Genomic DNA, 22686 nt, shown 5'->3' on the forward strand with positions numbered 1-22686 from the left:
AACGGCTTACCAACTAGGTAAAACTACATTATTATAGTTTTGGCTGCAGTAATAAGAAGCTTGTTGCAGCAGAGAACAGCATCACTGAAAGCAAATATATTCTTGTAAAATGAACCATACTCCAACAAACTGACAGGAATAAATGATCCTTTATGGATTGCACTAAATTACTCGGTGGTGTTTCACTACGTGTTCCTGTGATGGGTTCTCTTGTAAGGTGTTGGAAGTCTTCCCAGAAATTCATGTTCATAAAACACTGCTGCTCAAGCAACAACCTGGGTCTAGAGTGCAACAGAGCAGCCAGACTAAGAGGCACCGAGCTCACATTCATGCAGCCTGTGAGACCCACTGTGTGTAGAGGTGATATTTGTAGAAGCTGAGAACGAGGATTCCTGATATTTGAAGATATTGAAAGAGTTGTGTGAATCCATTTGAGTGTTTTCTCTTCATTACACTCTGTTATGACTTTTCAGTGCGTAACCCAGAGGGCAGGATCCGTCTGTACTGTAAAGGAGCTGACACGGTGCTGCTGGAGAGACTCAACCCCTGTAACCAGGAGCTGATGAACATCACCTCAGACCACCTCAATGTGAGTCAACAAACACAAGCACTAACTCCTGGATGCATGGATGAAGCTGTGCTGCCATCTAGTGTCTGCATACGTACAAAAAAACAGTTGTGAAACGTACTGATAAGCCCTTACTCAGCATATACAGCATGTTCCTCATCAGATCATGTGTACTAATTTTCTTGACATGGGGCAGACACTAACACATGATCCAGTCAATCTAATGTCTGACCCAATGACTGTGGATATATGAAGACTATTTAACCTGTTGGACATCTCCTCATGTGTATCCTCATGTTTTTGTATGAAATAAATAAGTGTGTTTTCTTACAGGAATATGCATCGGATGGATTGCGGACCCTGGCTCTGGCATACAGAGATCTGTCAGAGGACGACTGGGAGATGTGGTCAGAGAGCCACCGCTGTGCTGACAAGGCCACCAACTGCAGAGAGGACAGACTGGCTGCCACTTATGAAGCGATAGAACAAGACATGATGGTCAGTGACACTGTGCAACTGTGTGTCTGTGTTTGTATCGACCAGGTGTGCTTTCAGTGTCTGATTTTTATAATCTTTGTTCTGCCTTTGAAGCCGTATGTTTGACATACAGTTTATGGAGGCTCTGTACCTGAAATAGAAATAGAAACTTGAATTTTAAGATTTAAAGTTTAATTAGATGCCTCAGCTTCTAAAAGCTTGAATTTAGTGTAATGTGGCCTACTGTAATAACTGGGATTAATGTAAATTAATCCAAAATAAAGTAATGTAATTTACTTATTGTAAGGTAATGACTTAATGTTCTTTATACTAAGTTTGAGTTCATAAAATAACTTTAATCTTAAATGTAATGTTATCTTATCTAATGAATATTTATATTATTATTTATCTTATTTAATATGTAATTGCTTTAAACTAATATAATCTAGTTTGATGTGATAAAAACCTCATTTGATGTCATGTCATGAATGTAATTGAGTACAATGTAGTATGTCTATATTAATTGGAAAACATTTCATTGTACTTGAATATAATGTGTGAATACTATCAAATGTATTATAACAGTATATTCCATCCATTTGATTCTATTCAATTTAATCAAATTAAAATAATGTAATCTAAGTAGTAGGGCCTGACTGATATGGAATTGTGTGCCCATTCTAAGATATTGATATTAGGAAGAGAAAATATCTGACCTATCGGGCCGATTTTTTTTTTAAATCTATGTTCGATCTGTAGAGATAGAAATACACATTTAATATGTTGATCCCTCAAATGCAGTTATCATACACTTGTGAAAAAGATATATGATAATGACAATATGGTCACTAAACTGCGCATTGTTTGTGCCTCACTGCTTGACACTTTGAAGAGTGATAAAGCTTGTTGTAATCCAGATAGCACACTCTGCTGGTGACAGCCAGAAAGAGAACTGGCAGTGTAATACAGTGAAACCAAAATGAAATGATTTTTGACTGGTGAATAAATCTAGTAATTTCGGCGCATATCTACGATAAAAATGGCCAATACAGATAGTCATTTGATATGCTGATGTCGGCCGATATTATCGGTTAAAATAAATTTAAATATATTGTAGTCTAATATAATGTCATGACTTTCATGCATTATAAATGTATACAATGCAGTCAAATGTAATCAAACAGTATCCTAATAAAGTGATACAATTTAATAACTTTAGTATAATTTTAAAGACATCAAACTGCCACACAGATTTTTTTTCTGACTTTATGACATGTGAGTCAATTATAAAGGTCCTACAAAAGGTCAGACGGTGCAACAGATCCCACTTTTGTTTTTCTTTAAGCCTGTGTTTTTAATGGTGCAGACTCTAATTGAAAAGGTAAGGGGGCTGTTGACAAATAACAAAATCAGATCTTCATAGTGCTGGATGTTCATTGATGGTTTATTAGATAAGGGATTCGTGGTTAGTTTTTCTTTTAAAACACGCTTTAGTGCCCTTCTTTGATTTCAAGCTTTTTTTAAATCATTTTATTTGTGTGTGTGTGTGTGTGTGTGTGTGTGTGTGTGTGTGTGTGTGTGTGTGTGTGTGTGTGTGTGTGTGTGTATTTCTGTTTCTCTCTGTCTCATTGTGTGTCAAGCTCCTGGGTGCAACAGCTATAGAGGACAAGCTGCAGGAGGGCGTCCCAGAGACCATCGCTGTTCTCTCTCTGGCTAATATTAAAATCTGGGTACTCACTGGAGACAAGCAAGGTCAGAGACACTCTTTTACACACTCTATTTCTACACAGCTGTTTGTACATTGAAGTGTTCTGTGGCCATGTATGCACAGTTCAGAACATTTGTGTCTACTGTATATACAGTACAATTTACTGTCACTTGAGAGGCCAACAACACCAGGCAGACAGCAAATTTTCGATTTATGTTGTCCTCAGTGGATCTTCTTACTTAAACCATTGAGTAGCCAAAAAGAGTCAATTATTGTAGTTATATTCCTTTATCTAGTTATCACACTTACATCTAAAGTAGCCAATCATCAACAAGTCAAGTTTGCCACCGGCAGCTTTGTTACTGTGAAAGTGTGTTGGCACGTTAGAGCCTTTAAAACTTAAAACATGCAGGCAGTTTAACAACGCTGGCCTTCATGAGGGTCATGTGAAATCTGTATTTCCAATAAGTTAATCAAAAATGTTGAACTCCACTCGAGTACTCCAGTAACCCTCCGTCTTTCTGTCTCATAGAGACGGCTGTCAACATTGGTTACTCCTGCAAGATGCTGACAGATGATATGACAGAGGTTTTTATCATCAGCGGACACACAGTCCAGAGCGTACGGCAGGAGCTCAGGTCAGTCCATCTTCCTCTCCAGCTGTCAGGTGTCTCCAACTATGGGGCAGTAGCTCAGTCTGTAGGGACATGGGTTTCGAACCAGGAACCGGAAAGTTGCTGGTTCAAGTGCCGGTGAGGACAAATGTATGGAAATTAGACTGGTTGCTGGAGAGGTGCCAGTTTACTTTCTGAGTGCTGCAGAGGCGTCCTTGAGCAAGACACCCTGTGTGCAGCCCCCACACTCTGCTACCTCTCATTTAGAAGAAGAAGATAGACTTTATTAATCCAATTTCATACTTTTACAATTTCAGACATGCCACACACACATGCACAAACATGTCCCTATGGACATGCACTAATGGAGAGATGTCAGAGTGAAGGGGCTCCTGAGCTGGTACTGCTGTACTCAGAAGTATCTAAATGCGCTTCCCTACAAATGTCAAGTCTCCTCCAAAATTGTCACTTTATAACTGTTTTTCACTGACTCTTAAACTTTATAATTTCTTTACAGGAGTATAGAGTTACCATCTCTAGACTAAACCAGCATATGTCAAGCCTTGTGTTGAGATTTAACAAATTCAACATTCTGCATAATCCTTTCTTTGATAAAGACTGATACATCACAAAGTATATCCTTAAGCATGTCTCTTCAAATCTTTCATGTCTTAAAGATGGCATAATACACTTTCTGCAACTTGTGCTAATTGCAAAAGAGTGTATAGCTGAGTGAGTTGGGTTTTTCCATGACAACAAAGGCTTTCTCAAACTGATCTTGAGCTCATAGTGTTACAAAAAGGACACCACACACCACAGCACACTCATGATATTTCAAAAGGATTGAAGCATTTCTTTTTAAAGTTTAATTTTAAGGTTATTATTCCTTAATTGATAGGACAGTGGATAGAGTCGGAAACAGGAATGAGAGAGTGGGAATGACATGTGAGAAAGGAGCCACAGGTCAGAGTGTAACCGGGACCGCCTGCTCAGAGGACGATAACTTCCACAAAAAACTAAAAGTAAAGAAGACATCAAGATAAAAAATAAAATGTGCCTCATAGTAACAAAGGTTTATCATTCAGCTGTCAGAAGCCTAAACATATCCAGTGTAAAAACCAAAGCATTGCCCTGTTGCCAAATTTTGAAGCCATTGATATCTTTTTTTTTTTTTAATGATTTTTTGGGGTACTTGGAGGTAAGACATATTAAATATCTGTAAAACCATCAGAGTCTGAGCACAACTCACTTTCCTTCCTTATTGTTCCAACATTTTCCGCTTTTTTTTTTCCAGTTTCCCTACCCATTCTTTTCTTTTGTTTGATTTGTTTTCTAGGTTGTGTCCTTTTTCCGTCCACGTGATTCCTCTTTGTCTCTCCCCTTCACATCTTTATATTCATGTTGTGTTTTGATTCTGTCTTTGGGCAGTAGAAAAACCCAGCTGATGTCGAGTTTGTTTGTCTTTCTCTGAAGGAGAGCCAGGGAACGGATGATCCAGCTGTCGAGAACCAGAGATGGAGGGAAAGAGGAGGGGGTGGAGGGATGGGGAGAGGCTTGTTGCACAGGTAACGGGTTCAGAGAAGGACAAGAAGGAGACGGTATGGGAAGAGAAGAAGGAGTTAAGCAGCTGCAGTGCCCTACTCCTCCTCCTCCTGCTCCTCCACCTCCCTCAGACCTCATGGACAGCATCTCTGGAGAGTTTGCCATCGTGATCAACGGCCACAGCCTGGTATAAATAACACACTCTGTACACATTTATAAAACTAGCAAGGGCTGTCAAGAATTAAACTGCCAACTGTCAGGAAATAATGAGCTGCCAGGTGTGTTAGATGGAATCAACAAAACAAACTCCTTTTCTCAAAGTATGTCACTTCCACATTGCAACACTAATCCATTTGCGTTGAGCCTTAAACTTATTGATTCTTTCTCCCGTTCTCTGATAGGCCCATGCTCTAGAAGCAGACATGGAGACAGAGTTTGTGTTGACGGCGTGTGCGTGCAAAGCGGTAATCTGCTGCAGGGTCACCCCGCTGCAAAAAGCTCAGGTGGTGGAGCTCATCAAGAAGCACAAGAAGGCCGTCACCCTGGCCATCGGAGATGGAGCTAACGATGTTAGCATGATAAAAAGTGAGTCGTGCAGGCAGCCTGTACATGGCGGATGGTGCCGGAGAGAAGGAGGAAGTGTAACTGGATCATGGTTAAGTAGGAAAGGATAACAGTGGTTTTAGTAAGGTTGGTTCCTGTGTCCACCAACCAGAATTAGATTCTCAGCAGAAGTGTCGTGGTGGAAGTTGTTATTATATACATGGTGTTATTGGTAGTGATGAAAGCTGTGAGGAAATGTGTTTTTGCAGAAAAGAGATGTCTTAATATAGTAGGGAACTGGTTTCCTCTATTTGGCGTGTACTCCACTGGCCACTCAGTTAACTTCATCATGCTGTGCAGAGACATCTTGTTCAAACCACAAAAGTTTATTTTTTCTTCTGGGGGATGTTCCAAAGTTTAAGAACAAAAAAGCTGTGACTGGCTACACAATACAGGTTTTGGGAAATACACCAACATGCTTACTTACTTACTTAGAACTGTAGGAAGATAGATGTTGTTCTTATCTGTATGGTAATCAACAAACAGCTAAAGTTAGCTGTTTGTTGATTAATCTAATTATCTGTTAAAAATAGATTTTTAGACACTTTCTATAGGAACCATTTCACAATACGGTACTATTCCTTCTACGAGTTTAAAATGCTTTCTCCATTGTGCAGAGACAATTTCAGGAGTCAGATTCCATTACTGACTTTTTGTCTCTCTTCTGTCTTCCGTCCTCTTTTTAAACCTCTTCCAGGTGCTCATATAGGAGTTGGTATCTCAGGTCAGGAGGGGATCCAGGCTGTGCTGGCCAGTGACTACTCCTTCTCCCAGTTTCGCTTCCTACAGCGCCTCCTGCTGGTACATGGACGCTGGTCCTACCTGCGTATGTGCCGTTTCCTCTGCTACTTCTTCTACAAGAACTTTGCCTTCACCATGGTGCACTTCTGGTTTGGCTTCTTCTGTGGCTTTTCTGCACAGGTCAGACAGTAGAGCTCACAAGGACCTTTTTGCATTACCAGTCAGGAGAAAAAGTGTAATCATGATTTTCACATTGTCTGTGTTTTTTCTTTTAGACAGTGTATGATCAATACTTCATCACCCTCTACAACATTGTCTACACCTCCCTCCCTGTGCTGGCCATGGGGATATTTGACCAGGTCTGTTTAGTTTATAACTATGTATAGCGCTCACATTGAATGCTTTGTTCTCTCAATACATTTGATTAACCTCTTGAATTTATCAAAAACTTGTTGTGTTATTTATGATCATTTAAAACAACTGATGATGGCTTAGCTGTCCATCTGCATCATTATAATGATTTGCAAGTAACTACCTACAGACCAATGGCTTTGGCACCAGTCTTCGCTGTACTTTATGCTAATCACCAACAGTAGCATGCTCACATGCTAACTAAAAAGGAAAATAATATTCCTGCCCAACATCAACTTTTGGCAGTGTTTTTGTCATAGAATTAGCTTTCTGTTAACATTAGCATAGTTATCATTCAGCACCATGGAGTTCCCGCACAGCCGCACACAGTTAGCTAAGCAGCGGCTCCGAGCTAGGTACCCTGGAAATGAAAAGTACAGAGGACTGGTATTATCCTGAGAAAGAAAGTTCAGAGATATTCTCTGAATGCAAGGTTTAATGTTTATTAAAATGCTATTTTTTGTTGTGACTTAAAAAAACAAAAAACATTGTTTTGGGATATTTTATAGCTTTTAATACTTTGTCTTTCTTTTTTATTTAGAAATGTAATGTGTTTGCTTTTAAATTTCACTATTTTTGAAAAAAAAAAAAAGCAATTAAGCTACTTTTGAGGGGGAATTTTTGTTTTAGACTTTATCAATTATCCAAGGCCTAAGCTTTCAAAATAAAATCTAAGATTACAGTTAACTAGCTAAGCAACAAAAAGCAACAACAAATAAAATATATAACACACATCAATTAGTAGACAACAGACATTTTTGTGTAACTTTATCAATTCTGGGTGACTGTTACCCTACCTAGATGACTATAAGGAAAATGTGTTATTTCTTTAGTTAAGAACACAATATAATTGTGTGTTTTTATTAGAGTAGTTGCAGCTCCTCACTTTCTTTCTTGCTGCAGGATGTTCCTGACCAGAGGAGTCTGGAGTATCCAAAGCTGTATGAGCCTGGTCAGCTTAACCTCCTTTTCAACAAGAGAGAGTTCTTCATATGCATCGCCCAGGGCATCTACACATCAGTGGTACTGTTTTTTGTTCCCTGTGCTGTTCTGTCTGATGCCACTCAGAGTACTGGAGTTCCCCTTGCTGACTACCAGACGTTTGCAGTTACTACGGCAACAGCTCTGGTCATTGTGGTCAGTGTACAAGTGAGTGATGGCTGAATTGTGTTTGCTATGCTCACAGCTAGGATCCTTTATAATTAATTGATTCTTGTGTCAACATCATGTATTAACTGTGCACCTCTGCTGTTTTTTTGAACGTGTATCTGTGTGTGATCGTGAAGATCGCTCTTGACACAGGCTTCTGGACGGTTATTAACCACGTGTTTGTGTGGGGCTCTCTGGGCTGCTACTTCGCCATCATGATCGCTCTGCACAGTCAGACCCTCTTCAGGATCTTTCCCAACCAGTTCCACTTTGTAGGTCGGTCGCCTGCCTTCTCTGTGTTTGTCTTGCCACACACACACACACACACACACACACACTGACGCACACACACAGACAGACACACACACTCTCTCAAGCTATACTGCTGTTGCAATTTTGTAGCTGACATTTCAGGGTAGAAGAAAATCTGAAAAATACCTATTTTCTAGCTCTACATGTGCTACAAGATTAGACGACAACTTTATCTGAAGAAATGAATGTTGTTGGAGATTGCTGAAAGATTACAAATGACATAAGAGTCAAAACAGTAATAAGTTTAAACTGTAAAAGGGGAAACACTGACAGAAGTGCCCAAAAGAATAACAAAGAAAGTAATAAAATAAGTGAAATAATACAGGTCAGGTTTTGATGAAAAGTTATATTATTTTCTTTGTTTCAAAAGCATAAGAAGAGTGATATTGCATATTGTATTGATAATGCGTTAAAAAATAAAAAAATAACATCATTTAATTAAAAAAAACATTAATTACTTTCTTACCATTAAAGTAGGCATAATAAAAATATATTAAGGTTCAATCAAGGATATTTATGTTTGATACCCATGAAAAGGCCAGCATAAAAACATGACATGACTGCTCTCCAGTAAAAAATGTGTATGCCATAAATTAAATGTTGCCAATAATTGCTCATAAACATGTTTAGACACATTTGTCAACAAGTGGCTTGCACATTCTCTTAAATCAGGAAACTGGTTAGCGTAAATCACATTTTTTTTATTGTCGTCCCCAGCTTTCAAAAGTCTGTGTTCCCTGAAATACTACAGGTTCCTCAAACACATTTGCTCATGTTATGTATGTGTCATGTATGTTTGTGTTGACAGGTAGTGCCCAGAGCACGTTATTGCAACCGGTCGTGTGGTTAACTATTGCACTGGCAACAGCAATATGCATAGTTCCAGTATTGGCATTCCGCTTTCTCAAGGTGGACCTCAAACCTCAGCTTTCAGACACGGTGAGAAAAGTCACACAAACACAATGTTTGTTAGACGTATGTGTCCATCTCCTTCATTGCAACATGTGTCAGTGTTGTTTCTTCTTGAAACAAAACAAAAACCTAAGTCTTAGGAAGTGTATTTGTAAAAAATATGCCAACACACTTATTTTAAGGCACATTCACATGACAAGTCAGGATAAACATCTTATTTCAAGATGGCAATATATTGATTTGAAAAATCGAATATATTACAGATTTGCTTATAAAATGTTAAAATATCTACCGAGGCAGCAAGCACAAGTTACTTTTTAAGTGTCTTGAAAGTAGATATACCAACTAATTTTTAATTGAAAGAACATCTGACAGCTTATTTTACTTCTTACAAGCAATTCAGGCCATCATTTTTGTTTTTTACATCTTCAAATAGATGTTAATCTGAACATGTCTGTTGAATGCGACAATAATAAGTGTAGTAAGATTTTTTTGACTAGAAGTCAGACAAATACACTTGCAGAGATTTTCGTTTTTGCTGTGCGTGTCAGACTGAAAGTCCCAGTTAATGATTAACTGCATGGATACACACTGGTCATTTGAGTGTGTGAGGGTGGGCTCATGCTTAATGTAACTGGTCTGAAGCCCTTCAAATGCTCTGCAAATATTGATTTTATGAGTGTTCCCAAATGACTAAGGTTGCTTTTAGTAAATGGGTGTAAGCTCAGTGAGTGGCCATAGTAGTCAGTTTGTCACAAGCTAGCTGCATCCAACCAAAGCTGCAGTCAGAGTGATGTGAGAGAGCGCCTCTTCAGTTATTTGGTACTATCTGGGTTCAATTTTGAGCAAAACAGAAAATGAAATAATTTAGCTACATTGAAGCATCCACATGTAGGACAGCTCAATTGCTTAGCTCAACACAAACACTTAAGGACTGAAATAATAAAAAGAAGTTACTTCTTTCAGTTTGTTTGCAGTTGTTCTACTATCTCTATTACCACTGTTACTGGATTATGCTGAGGAAAAGTTGAAACACCAGTAGCTAAACAGTAAAACAGAAAGTAAAATACGTTAGCAACCCAAAAGGATTGAAGCTCATCAGTTTAGTTTAGCATTAGGCTAATTAGCTAATTATGGAACAGCTGAAATGAAGAAATAAAAACATTATGCGAGAAGAATAATGTATTTAACTGTTATAGAATTGTGAATCCGAGATTAAAATGAAATATTTTCAGATGTAAAGTCTGCTGTCTACTAATTGAAGTGTGTTATATATTTTATTTGTTGCTGCTTTTTGTTGCTTAGCTAGTTAACTGTATTTTATTTTGAAAGCTTAGGCCTTGGATAATTGATAAAGTCTAAAATAAAAATGTGGCAGGACTAGATATGTTTTATTTATACATCCTGAAGCCTTTTCCAACATGGACTAGTTAAATAATTTTGGCATGTTCAAGATAAATTACTGAGCCAGTTATGATGAGAGCAGAAACTGTTACCTATACCATAAGTGTAAACCTACATATTACCAAAAATAAACTCACCATTAAAGCTGGAGCAGTAATTTGTTAGACAGTATCAAAGTACATTTAATGGAACAGTTCGCCTGATTGTTGGAAAAAATTTCCGGAAGGCTTTAACAATCAGCCGAGTTCAACATGTTCAGGAAGAGATCAGCAAAGAGGTAAATTAATTCCCAAAGGTGGTGCCAAAATCAAAACAACCCAAAAGTTCCTCAGAGGAGCTTTATTATGATTAGCTTTTGTTCGACAACACTTAAAGAGGGTTAAGTGCTTTACTGCTTGTCAAGTTGCAATAACCTCGTTGAGGCTGGACCCAAATATATCAACCTCCATAAGTGTGTGACCCTGTGCTTAAATGAGAGGCACATGGTCGTGCACTTTTCCTGTCAAGTTTAAAGGGTGGTCTTTACCATTTACCATTGTCTTTTCTTTTGTCAAGTGAAACTATCTGCTCAGTTCATTTCCAAGCTCCCTTAAAAATATCAACAACATGTAACTGATTCTTTCTCCCTCTCCCTGTTCACCTTCCAGGTACGCTACACTCAGCTGGTGCATCAGAAGAAGAGAAAGCCTGTGGGTCGTGGCGTGGGAGGAACTTGGCGTGGGGTGGGCAGTGTGTCAGAGGGCCGTCTGGGCGCTCGTGGTGGTTCAAGGAGGTCAGGTTACGCGTTTGCCCACCAGGAAGGATTTGGAGAGCTGATCACCTCGGGGAAGAACATGAGGCTCTCGTCTCTGGCCCTAGCTAACTTTGCATCCAGACACAGCTCTAACTGGATCGACACGCTCCGCAGGAAGAAACATAATCACACTCACACTCCGCCGAACGCCTCCGGTGAGTGCAGCCCGGCTCCTAGTTGTATCTCGGGGTCAGTTCCGCCGCTCTCAAACTCTTCCTCTGGCTCTCAAGACACACCCATGGAGGAGGAAAAGGGCCCTGCACCAGGCCAAAATACACAAACTGTTCTCCGTCCATCCACACAAACCACAGCAGCTTTAGCGTCTGACACAGAAGCAGCTGCACCTCAGGGCTCCTGTGCTGGCGTCCTCCCCCCAACAGCAGTGAGGTCCCATGGTGGAGACTCACTTGGAGGCTGGACAATTACTCTGGGGACTGTGCAGGTGAATTGTTTTACAATATATACATGCATGTATACTATTAACACATTTAAAATACATAAACTAACAGTTACACTTACAGTTGAGTCTTCCTCTCTCCAACAGGAAGCTCTGTTTAGTTGGAAGGCTCGTGCCACTGCATCCAACAGCCCCGGTCCTGCCTCTGATTCCAAGGAAAACAGCCAGATTGAGTGAAATATTCAACACAAATACAGGATGCGCCATGTGCTCACCTGAAGCAAGACGAAGAGCTCGCAGACTGTTCATTAAAAACCTACGTCACTGTGCTCTTTTCTCTCTTCCAAATTGAAACTTCTATAATCAATCATTTAAAATCCAATTCATCAAAAAGAAGCGGTACATGGATCTTAGACTTGGATTTAATGGTGATGTACAGTATATGTTTGAAAAACATATGATAAGGGTTGTCATTACTATGATTTGCAATGCATAACTGAGGAAAAGCAGCAAGTTATACAAATGTCAAGGTTACTTCTTATTTATGATCTAAAAGATTGTTTCAACCTGTCATTTCAAGTTGTGCCTCCTCTGTCAAAATGAATGGATGAACAAGCAGAATCATGAGACTTTTAACCAGTGAAGTGCAGGCAGCATTATCTGTAAAAGTTTTTGTTTCTATCCTAGAGCCTCTGTGTTATAGTTCTCAGTGAGAACGTTACTTCAAGTTACAAAACACTGCAAGACTGTCGCAAGACTTTGTCCTTTTTCTCTTACTGATTTGTTTTCTGACTTGTTATACCTCAACTTCAGCTGTTTTCTTTTCTATTTTGCATCATATTGATGTGATTTATATTGGCCTAATTGAGTTGCACCTTATTGTAAGCTCTTAGTGCTTTCCTTTTTTTTGGTCTGACCAAGGGCCATGAGATGTAACTTCTCATGCCATCACAGAATTAAAAACTGTATGAAAAGACAAAACTGCCACTGGCTTAGACCTGGGCAACACGTAATGAAACTCTGTGATAATAAAAAAAAAATGAGGAGAAATTGACTTACAAACTCTGAGTCATACAGTACATGTCATTTTGTGTGAAAAATGTTCTTATTCATATTGTGCACACACCAGACATTCAGTTAAGTACTTTACATTTTGTATTTGTCCATGTATAAAGGTTGAAGGTGTTTGGGGATATTCATGCCTTAACAATGCAAAAATTGTGGCTCTTTCTTGTTAATGATGCATCACTCAAGATCTGCATCTTTCCTGTGTTGACTATGCTATTGTCAACACTGACCCCCCCTCCCAGAATGAGGTGGGAGAACATGTTTGTTTACCCAGAGGACTGATGTTGCCACAGTATTTAACAAAGTAGAGGATAGACTGAAAAAAACACTGCAAAATGCTGATCGATGAACAAGGCTTGGAAAAATGTTGTCAAAGCTTAGGTAAGCTCTTCTAGTGGAATACAGAGCAGCTGAGCCTTGGTTAGAAAATACTTCCAACAGTGTCAAAGGTCAAAAGAAACCAAAGTGTTCTTATGAATACACTGAGGAACAGAACAAGCTTTAAAAACAAGGAAGCTTGCTATTATTATTTACAATGCAAATTTAAGTACGGAAACAGAAATATGGAAGTCATTTTTGGGGGGCAGAAGTAACTTTTAGATCTGGTTTATTTATCAAACTTTGTTTTGTCTTTGGTGTAGATGAGTTACTTTAAGTTTTGTCTGAGGGATAATATACAAATGCAACCATTATAAACAACTTCACACTGTCACACCATTTAAAAGTTAAACACACATCCATGCAATTTAGTTTGAAGTCAAGGAAGATCTTTATGTAGGCCTAAACGTTTAGAAAGTACATGACAGGCTATGTAAAAATAAAATAATTGAAATGTACTTCCTGAATATGACATTCAAAAATAACTGTTGTATAAAAAAAAACAGGTCCATGTTCGACTATCATGGTGGGGGGGGGGGAGTGTTAATGACGCTGAGGAGGATTTCCTCTGTTTAACGGGCTGAACAAGGGGAAGAGAGCTGGGATTTCACAATAACGGGTCTTACGGTCAGCAACCAGAGGAAGCCGGTCTTGGCTAAAAACCTTGCCTGTCTGTCAGTCCGTCTAGAGAAGAAGAACTTTGTTTGCGTGAAAAATGTCAAATGGTGATAACAACAATCTCCAACTGATGCTTATTTGCGCGAAAGTAATGACAGTATGAGGACTCAGTGAAGGGAGATTCATGCGCCAAAATGCAGATTTTTCCCATTTTGATGTTTGTTTTGTGTGCCGAACCAGTCTGCTGTATTTTTGAAGGAACCTGCCCAAGAAAAGGTAAGATCCACGGAGAAGTTTGTCTGACACGTAAGCCTGTAACAGAAAACGACAAGGTAATAAGAACAAGTAGATTAACGTTTTAATCTGTGTGAAAAGTGAATGAACTCCATGACTTACTGTCAATGTTTGACATGAATCTGATCGATTTCACATTCACACACGAGGCTTGAGTCTGGGAGCTCCCCAACCTTACAAACTCTAATTTCATTTACAACACATCAAGTCAGGATAACGCACAAAAACTTGCATGCAAAACAAAACACATCAAATACACATATTCTGCCCTATGATGGCTGGGTTATTGTTGTCATTTATCACAAACAAAAGTTAAGATTCTTTTATCTTTTGACTGGACTATAAGACAAAATAAATCTCAGCAAATGTAACTAACTCAGCCTGCTTTGTTTGCAGTTTAAGCACAGAGCAAATCATAAGTTTGATAATACAAGATAATACATCACATTTCACATCATATTGACAGAAAGAATTGATCACAATATATTTTCCAATTAATATTTAATTTAGTATGATATTTTTATTTCAAAAGAAAAAAACAATGTCTGAAAGTATCTTTTTTTGTTGTATTTGTATAGGTTACTTTAATTCTAGAAAAGCTGTTGAGTTAAGCTTTGTTAAAGCTCAGAAATGTTTTTATATTATGTCTGCAAACATATTTAACACTTGAAGTTTTTTCTATGATAAAGTCTGAAAGTGAATAAGAATAATTATGATTAATGCCTTCTGCGACACTCAATGTTAGCTCACATTCCAAAAAAGTAAAACGTATAAACAATATAAAGTAAATCCAATAAATAATAAAACAGGCCATCAACCAAAGAGCAAAGTTAAATTCAATATAGTCGTAGTATAAGGTATAGTTCTTGGATTTAGGGTAAATAAGCAAGGGGTTTAAAAGCAGTTTGAAATACTGTTGTGTTTTGGTATGTGGGGAATAGTTCCGTTCGGATTTAGCTTTGGAGAAAGACTGCTGAAACATACAAAGATGTTCGTCTGAAGGAGATCTATGAGGTAAGCTGGAGAAAGGTTATAAAGATCTCTAAATATGAATTGTAAGATTTTAAAGTTATATTCCTTGCTGTAAATTTCTGGTGAGTTGAAGTTCAGAAATACATTTGTTGTGAATATATATATATATATATATATATATATATATATATTATATTTTATATTTTATCCATCGTCGTTTTTTAAATGTTGATTGTTGTACAGTGTCCTTGTGTGTCCAGAAAGGCGCTTATAAAATAAAATGTATTATTATTATTAAGATTGCCTTGTAGTTGTCAGTGGTGAGTGCACTAGATGTTAGCTGGCTTTGAAGACACAGAAAGCTTTTTATCATCATTGAAAGTTTGTAACACACAATTTGGAGATTTTACCAAGAGAAAATAGGTAAAAAGTCAACAGGAGTGGCCCAAACACTGAACCTTGAGGCACTCTGTGCATGGGAACAGAGTGTTCTGACAGGTTGCACTGATTGGGTCCTTCCTAGTATTAAGTTTTTGTTATTTTTATTTTTTCCCTTATTTTCGTCACATATCCAGAAATTCAGACTTTTTAATTCAGGCTTTGGCCTATTGATGCTTTTACATGTAACTACTGTTGTTTTTTTTTTTTTTGGACATGCTGCCATCTCTTCATCATCCAATCAGATTCTACGTTAAATGTGTCTTTGTCCTTGGTTTCGTTTATTGTACTTGGCACAGTCAGAGGGAGTTTTTAAACATTGACATGTCAGAGAGAAAGCGTGTTTGGACTCAAAAAAGGCATTGGACTTTTGACATTAAGCCAGTCAAGACCACACACAAAAAGAGCTACAGCATGTATATTTGAAGGTGTGAGTTTTGAGCAAACTTCAGAATAAAAAAATCATATTCATTAGGAAAGGTCAGAAATGTTAATCAGCGAGAGATGACTGAAAGTGGGAAATGGTTTAGGACAGAGAAAGAAACTGAAAAGAAAAGAGACATATTAAAAGAGGAAGTTGAAAAGGAGTTGATAATTCTTGTTATGCAACGTTGAGTCCAATGTGTGCTCTGCATAGTCAACTGCAACCAAATCTCAGAGCCAAAGAACTTGTGAGCAAAACAATTGATCTAAAATACAGATAACTTTTGATAAAGGTTAAACTGTGTTTCTGTTGTTTGTTTTCCTGTGCAGAGCCTCCACCTGGTGTGCTGGTTTTGTCCCCAGGCAGTAAGCTGGTTCTAACCTGCAGTGGTCATGTGAAGGTGGACGGTGTAAAGGTCAGCATGTCCAGAAACAGCTCAAACATCACCAGAAGATCAAATTCTTCACATGAAAACCCAATCATTGTAAACATATCAAATGACACTGGAGTTTTCATGAAAAGTGAGAAGCAGACAACAAAGAATGCTGTAAGTGAAGGGGACCTCTCTAACCCCACTGAGGCAGAAGAAAACAAAGTCATCACACACGCCAACACAGGATACACAGTTTCTCCCACCACTCACAATGTTCAGAAAAGCAGAGTGAGCTGGCTCTTAAAGAGTGAACTGAACTTGGATGCTGAAGAGGTGGAAGACAGGGGGGGGTTTGAGGAAGAGGAGGACGAGGAAGGGAGCAGGGTGACAAGGGGCATTAAACGAATGCATCATTGGAAGTGGAACGGGAAGACAGTGGGGAAAGGAGACAGAGACTGGAGAGAAGTGACATTGGATGGGAGAGGGGAGACGCTGTCTCTGTCCTCAGTAAGAGTGACAGACTCCGGAAAGTATGCTTGTTATTACAAAAGCACACAGATGTTCTCCGTAAGAGTCACCGTCGCAGGTGAGTAAAGACAAAGGAGCAGTGACAGATGTGCTTTATAAATGATTATTTCTATGAGCTTGTGTATTTGTATTTCTTCAGAATACCCTTAATAAAGCTGATAAAAAGACAGACTGGATGAAGATCAATGAGGGACTTTCAAGAAGGCCTTAATATTTTATAATTGAATCCCATCAATGAAAAATATAGCGGTTTTATAGTACAGTATAGGATGATGATATTGTTTAACCTGTTTGGTTTTCAGCTTTTTCTCTATTTCATAGACTCATAACTGCTGACTGAGTAATATATTTGAAAATGTCATGCATGTCACCTTTATAATGATTTAAAGTAAAATAAAAAAAATACTGATTGACTGAATCTATAAATTATGATTGTATAATTGTGTCAGCATACATTTGTTTTTCTATGTGTTAGATCCTCCAGAGACTCCCAGCCTGTCCTGCTACAAAAGGTCACCCAGCAGTAAGATTCGCTGTGAGTGGACTCCTCAGAAGGTCATCACTGTAACACCTGACTGCTATCTGTTTCTAAGTAAAAAGTAAGGAGAGACTGTACTGTAACTCCCCAATGATTCATTTATACATGGTTTACATATTTAAATAAAGAAAAGAAAGATAGAATATATCTTTAAGCTTTATTTTTTTTACCTTGTTAATATCCATCAGCCAGTACAACTGGAGGGTTGAAACCTTCAATCTGCAGCATTCAGCACTGATGTAAACAAACCTTTTTTCAACATTACAGACTACAATCTAGATGTTGATTATTTTTAGTCTCTGTATAATCTGCCTTGTCAACCACATTAAGTGAATTAATGGGTCCCAAGAGCCCTTTGAGCCCCTTTCACATAGGATGTACAAAAATACTTTTCAAGGGGTGGTTAGTGCGCGCATCCCATGTATGGAGGCTGTAGTCCTCAATGCGGGAAACCCAGGTTCAAATCCAGCCTGTGGCTCCCCTCCCACATGCCAATCCCCACTCTCTCTCCCTGATTTCCACCTCTATCCACTGTCCTATCGCTTCATTAAAGGCACAAAAGCCCAAAAATAAATCTTAAAAAAAAAAAAAGTGAGTTTGTCCCGAAAGAACGCAAGGCCATTTGTTGATTTTTTTGTTGTAGTAAAAATATATCATGTTAACTAGAAAAGGTTGATGTGTGGTCAAGGCTGACAAGGCTTGAAACATCGAAAATGGTAGTATGAAAGTATAGAGAGAACTATATTGTCCTAATAAGGTGGAAGTATAATGTAAACTCCTTGAGTGAAATATTCTGTTTTTTACATATATTTAATTAGATAACCAACAGTGGAGCCATGAAAAGGTATAAAGGGAGTCAGGACTCTCAGAATAATAATTTCATGTTAAATGTTTTTTTACATGGACGGGTAAACAGTGTTAACACTACATCTAAATAAGGTAAGAGTTGTTATTGGACTGTTTTCTATGCATCCAACCCATATCTGTGTGTGTGACAGTTTTAATTTCTCTCTCTTTCAGATTAGGCAGAAATTCAGAGCCTTTTCATCGTTTACAGTGCTCATACTCACTTCGACTCTCGCGCTGTTGGTGCGCTCTGGACTTCAACGAAGACCAGCCGAGAACCCTTCATAGGGCCTACCTGTGTGTTACAAGCATTGCAGGCAACGCCACCAGCAGCCTCCAGCACTTCAGACCTCTGAGCATCCGTATGTGGGAGTGTCAGAGGGGTTGTCCACCTTGCATGTGTGTTTGGCCACATGTAAAAAAAAGATGCACTGACTTTATATTCATTCCTTTATTTCAGTGAAGCCTGACCCTCCATCGCATTTGTCGGTACGACAGGAAGTGGGAAAGGAGACATGGTTGAAGGTCACATGGAGTTACCCGAGGTCCTGGAAGTCTCAAGACAACTTTTATGAACTCATCTATGAGATCAAATACAGACCTCGCCAGTCTTCATTTCAGAATGAGCAGGTGTGTGAAAAAATGTGCATGCTTCTTGTATTCTTGTTTACTTCAACCAGTTCAGTACATCCATCCACTTCTGCTTTTAGGGAAAACACTTGCTGTTTCTGGTGACAGCAGTGTGATGTGTTACTTGGCTGAATGTTTCTGTACAGGTACATGTAATTAAAGAAGATCGTTTCTACACCATCACTGATGCAATGCCTGGTGTTGAGTACCTGATACAGCTCCGAACTACCGAGGAATTTGATGGTCTGTGGAGTGACTGGAGTACACCTGTCAATGCCAGCAGTTGGACAGGTAAATGCATGTGCATACAAACATTTTAAAATGGACCAAATCAAGCTATTTCATAATAAAATCAGCATTTCATAATAGCTTCAAGTATGTATATCAAAGAGGTATGTTTTATGGACTAAAATAGATATAAATTAAGAGGACTAGTACAGTTTAACAGTTTAACTTAATCTGCCCATTATGCATCAACCATGAACACCAACAAAAGTATAGTCAGGAACACTACAGGAGGCAGGTGTCCTGTTGCCTAGGTTCTAAAAGAAGCTGTGTATTAAGACGATCTCTCATTCATGAATTGTTCTACTCTCTGAATACCTTAATTTATTGTTCAGAGAACACATCCAGTATACATCTCCAATAATTTATAATCAAAACGTTACTTAAGGAATGGATTTAACTCCTGATTGTCTGAGATAAATGAAAGTTGAAAATTAAAATTCAGCATTTTTCACCATTTTACTATATGGATGTGCCTGGAAAACCTCCAAAAAGAGGCATCCAGACCTTTTCATTATCAGATGCCCAAAACCACCTCAACTGATTTCATTTGAAGGACCAGCAGCTCTACAGCTTCAAGCTGTTATTTGTTATGACCAATCCATGACTTCCACTACCATAACAGAAGACCGCTCAGGTTCAGATCAGGGAGGCCGCTCCTCCCAATCACTCCCCTCCAGGTTTCTCTATCATTACCAACGTGGGCTTTGAAATCCCCCTGAAGAACTATAGAGTTCCTAGGCAGAACCCCTTACAGGACCCCATCCAGGAACTCCAAGAAGGTTTCAAACTGCTGTTTAGTGAATTAGCACAGATGTTCACTTGGGATAACCCCAACACTGGGGACTCAGCTGGGGGCTTGTGAGTTTCCCCACAAGAGCCCTCTCAACCCGGGTAATTCCAGAAAAGAAGAGAGTCCAGCACCTCTTTTCAGGAGTTCGGTCCCCTGCTACCCAGTCTGTACAGCATCCGACCCTCGTGCCCGTCCCTGCAGTGGTTGGACTTAAAATAGGTTTTTCCATTTATTTGTCCTTGAAATCCTTGGTGGCCTTCCCAAGCCCCAAAGTGACACACGGATCTATAAAGCACCGTCTAAACACACATTTTTTGATATATGTTCAGTACCACAAGTTTTCTGAGTCAAAGTTTTTAATAATGTGTAATCGTTCTTTCTCCTTCAGCACCGTCAGTGCCACCTCTCACTAGTACAATGGTAAGAGTCCAACAGTTGTACTTCATACAGTATTACTCGCTGCCCTCAATCAATTATCACACTTCATTCTTGTTTTATGTCTTCAACTTTCAGTTTCCACTGTACTCAGAAGGCTCTGGTGACGAAGAAGAGACGATATATGGTGAGAAAGCAAGAAGACAGTCAAATATTTCAGTTAAATTGGTGTGTATTTGTGTTGAAAGAGAACAGGGGGGGGAAACACAGGAGAGCTTACTCTTGAATTTTGTTAGTGCTAAAAATCCCCTTTGGTCCTCTGGGTCTTAACAGGAAGCCATGTCACCCTAAAGACAGAGGCTTAACAACGAAACAAGCCACAGGAAACATGGCTCAACACACTTATTACACACACATTAAGTCACTCCCAAATTTGTACTTTCATGCATGATAGGTGGTTTTGGTTTCCTAAAGTTTCCCCATCTCTTCCAGTCATTGAGCCTGTGTTCACTGGATCAGAGCTGTCCAGTTCCATCTTGTGGATCTCTGGTTCGTTTGCTCTGTTAGCAATCGTTTTGGCTGCCTACATATTCAGGTAGTAAGATGTGTGTTTCGTGTTGTTCTTGTTTGTCTGTATTTCCTGCTGTACAAAAATAAATGAATACATTTTGTTGTTGCTTTGCCAGGGAATATGGAATTTGGGGAGCTGTGGGGGATTTACATTTTTTAAAGCATGTGCAAATCATTGTTTATGCAACAGGTACTTACAAGTTAGTAACACAGAAAACTGAGATTACTTATCCTGTGAAAATGATTAGCATGTTGTTTACTAAATGTACATCAGAAGCATGATTCAGTATGGGGGGTGGGGGGTGGGGGGTGCACCAGGAGAGGCCAGGAAGCATGCTAGTAATACAGAGGAGGAGAATAGGGTTAGAAATTAAATAATTAATAGTACAAATAAAAAAACAGAGAAATAAAGGGGGGGGGGGGGGGGTAGCATTAACAGTTATTTTGTAACATCATGGTGTACGTTGATGGTATGTTATGTACTAATATTAGTAACAATTAATGTTAACTAATAATTAGTGTCATGAATTAATAAAGATGATAATGACAACGATAACTATAGAATAATTTTACAATTATTATTACAATGCTTTTTTCAACAGTGTCAACATGTTTTCATCATCATGACATACTTTGCAGGAGTGCAGGTTGACTGTAGCAGTGAATTAAATAGGCAAATAATTCAAAATGAGTATATCACAGATTTTGGTTATACATACACCAAAGCCATATGACAATACACGGTCCAGTGTATTTCATATGTTAGGCCAGGCACTGACTGAGAGTTAAGAGTCAAAAAGATACAAGAAGTCCTTAGCCAGAGGTTTAGATCACAACTTACATGAATATTAAAGTGGTAGCTCACTTTGAGTGTTGCTCGATTACAATATTGATGCAGCTCGTTTTGAATTTACAAGTCTTATTTTTTGTTTCAGATACAAGGACAGATTTGTGTCTAAACTGCAGAGCGTTGTTACAAAATGTGGTGACTCACCTCAGCCTCAGCACTCCGTCCAATCTGCTCCAGAAGTAAAGGCTCTGGTGACCTTTGCCCCTCCGGTTTATAAAGAACCCCAATCAAGTGAAATGGGTGAAGACGAAGACGATGAGGAAGAGGAAGAAGAGCAGGTGAAAGAGCGGATAGAAAGCCTGCACTTCAACAACACAAGTTACTTCTTTCTCCAGACGTAGTAATGATTAGACAGAAAAGACAACACTGCCGTGTTTTTAATTCATAACCAGTTGATCAGATGACTAAAAAGAATATCTACTTTTTTTTCTGCTGGACGCAAACTCAAGACTATTTTTTCTCCTGTCTATCTCTCTGTACCTTATGCTATATATAGGTTTCTGTTGTTGTGAAGTACTTGTCTTTTAGTAAATATATTATGTCTGTGCCAGTGAGAAGTGTATTGATACTTTAGGCTAGATGTAGGCCAAATTATAGGTCTACATCTAAATACCACCTCATGTTCTGTTTGTATATACTGTAACTTTGTAAAGTTTTATCAAATATGTGAGTCACACCCTGCTGTTTACTTATTCGTTTAAGGTCCGAAAATAATTTTGCTGTTACAATCACTGACATCATTGACTGTGTATCTGTTTTCCTTCCTTTGAGACTGATCAAAATGGATCCATTGTCCTGATTATTTGTGGTTGTGAGAAAGGCTGAGATTTTGTAAAGTTGTTTGGTTTAGATCAGCAGAAGCTTCAGACTTAGACATACTCAGGACACACACCTCAACAGGTTTATACCGGAAAGCAAGCAGTCATAAATAAGTCAAGTTGAAAAAGTAGTGTGAGTAATCATCGTGTTTGTTAGTGTGATCTGAAGGCAAAAAACAAGAGTGTTTATTTCAATGAATAACAATTGTAAATCAACACAAAGACAATAAGCCATACTAGGTCATCTTAGTTCCAAT

General features: G+C 38.6%; 2 protein-coding genes across 6 annotated transcripts in view; both read left to right on the forward strand.

The window, feature by feature from the left end:
* The window catches only part of atp8b2 (ATPase phospholipid transporting 8B2), a 28554-nt gene extending 15869 nt beyond the window's left edge, over positions 1 to 12685 (forward strand). For 3 of the 4 annotated variants that reach the window (XM_065957974.1, XM_065957975.1, XM_020641992.3), the window contains 13 exons: positions 474 to 589; positions 902 to 1066; positions 2686 to 2797; positions 3286 to 3391; positions 4841 to 5096; positions 5311 to 5494; positions 6210 to 6433; positions 6529 to 6612; positions 7568 to 7813; positions 7951 to 8089; positions 8934 to 9064; positions 11089 to 11676; positions 11779 to 12685. In XM_065957974.1, the coding sequence (XP_065814046.1) occupies positions 474 to 589; positions 902 to 1066; positions 2686 to 2797; positions 3286 to 3391; positions 4841 to 5096; positions 5311 to 5494; positions 6210 to 6433; positions 6529 to 6612; positions 7568 to 7813; positions 7951 to 8089; positions 8934 to 9064; positions 11089 to 11676; positions 11779 to 11868 (2441 nt within the window). In that variant the 3' untranslated portion in view covers positions 11869 to 12685. Of the gene's footprint in view, positions 1 to 473; positions 590 to 901; positions 1067 to 2685; positions 2798 to 3285; positions 3392 to 4840; positions 5097 to 5310; positions 5495 to 6209; positions 6434 to 6528; positions 6613 to 7567; positions 7814 to 7950; positions 8090 to 8933; positions 9065 to 11088; positions 11677 to 11778 lie in introns of those variants that run through there. The other variant, XR_010666770.1, reaches the window with a different exon arrangement.
* Positions 12686 to 13669: 984 nt separating this feature from the next.
* Positions 13670 to 22346, forward strand: il6r (interleukin 6 receptor). Of its 2 annotated transcripts, XM_020641930.3 has the most exons (10): positions 13671 to 13971; positions 16153 to 16782; positions 17200 to 17323; positions 18283 to 18470; positions 18569 to 18738; positions 18885 to 19029; positions 20205 to 20236; positions 20330 to 20378; positions 20684 to 20786; positions 21697 to 22346. In XM_020641930.3, the coding sequence occupies exons 1-10, from the start codon at positions 13890 to 13892 to the stop codon at positions 21950 to 21952; spliced, it is 1779 nt and encodes a 592-aa protein (XP_020497586.1). In that variant the 5' UTR covers positions 13671 to 13889; the 3' UTR covers positions 21953 to 22346. The 2 variants fall into 2 exon arrangements, with proteins under 2 accessions (XP_029134745.1, XP_020497586.1); XM_029278912.2 differs by lacking the exons at positions 20684 to 20786; positions 21697 to 22346 and adding an exon at positions 20525 to 20669 and having other exon boundaries at positions 13670 to 13971.
* The last annotated feature ends 340 nt before the right edge of the window (positions 22347 to 22686 follow it).

This window comes from Labrus bergylta, chromosome 8 (assembly GCF_963930695.1).
Source record: "Labrus bergylta chromosome 8, fLabBer1.1, whole genome shotgun sequence".
Classification (NCBI taxonomy): Eukaryota; Metazoa; Chordata; class Actinopteri; order Labriformes; family Labridae; genus Labrus; species Labrus bergylta.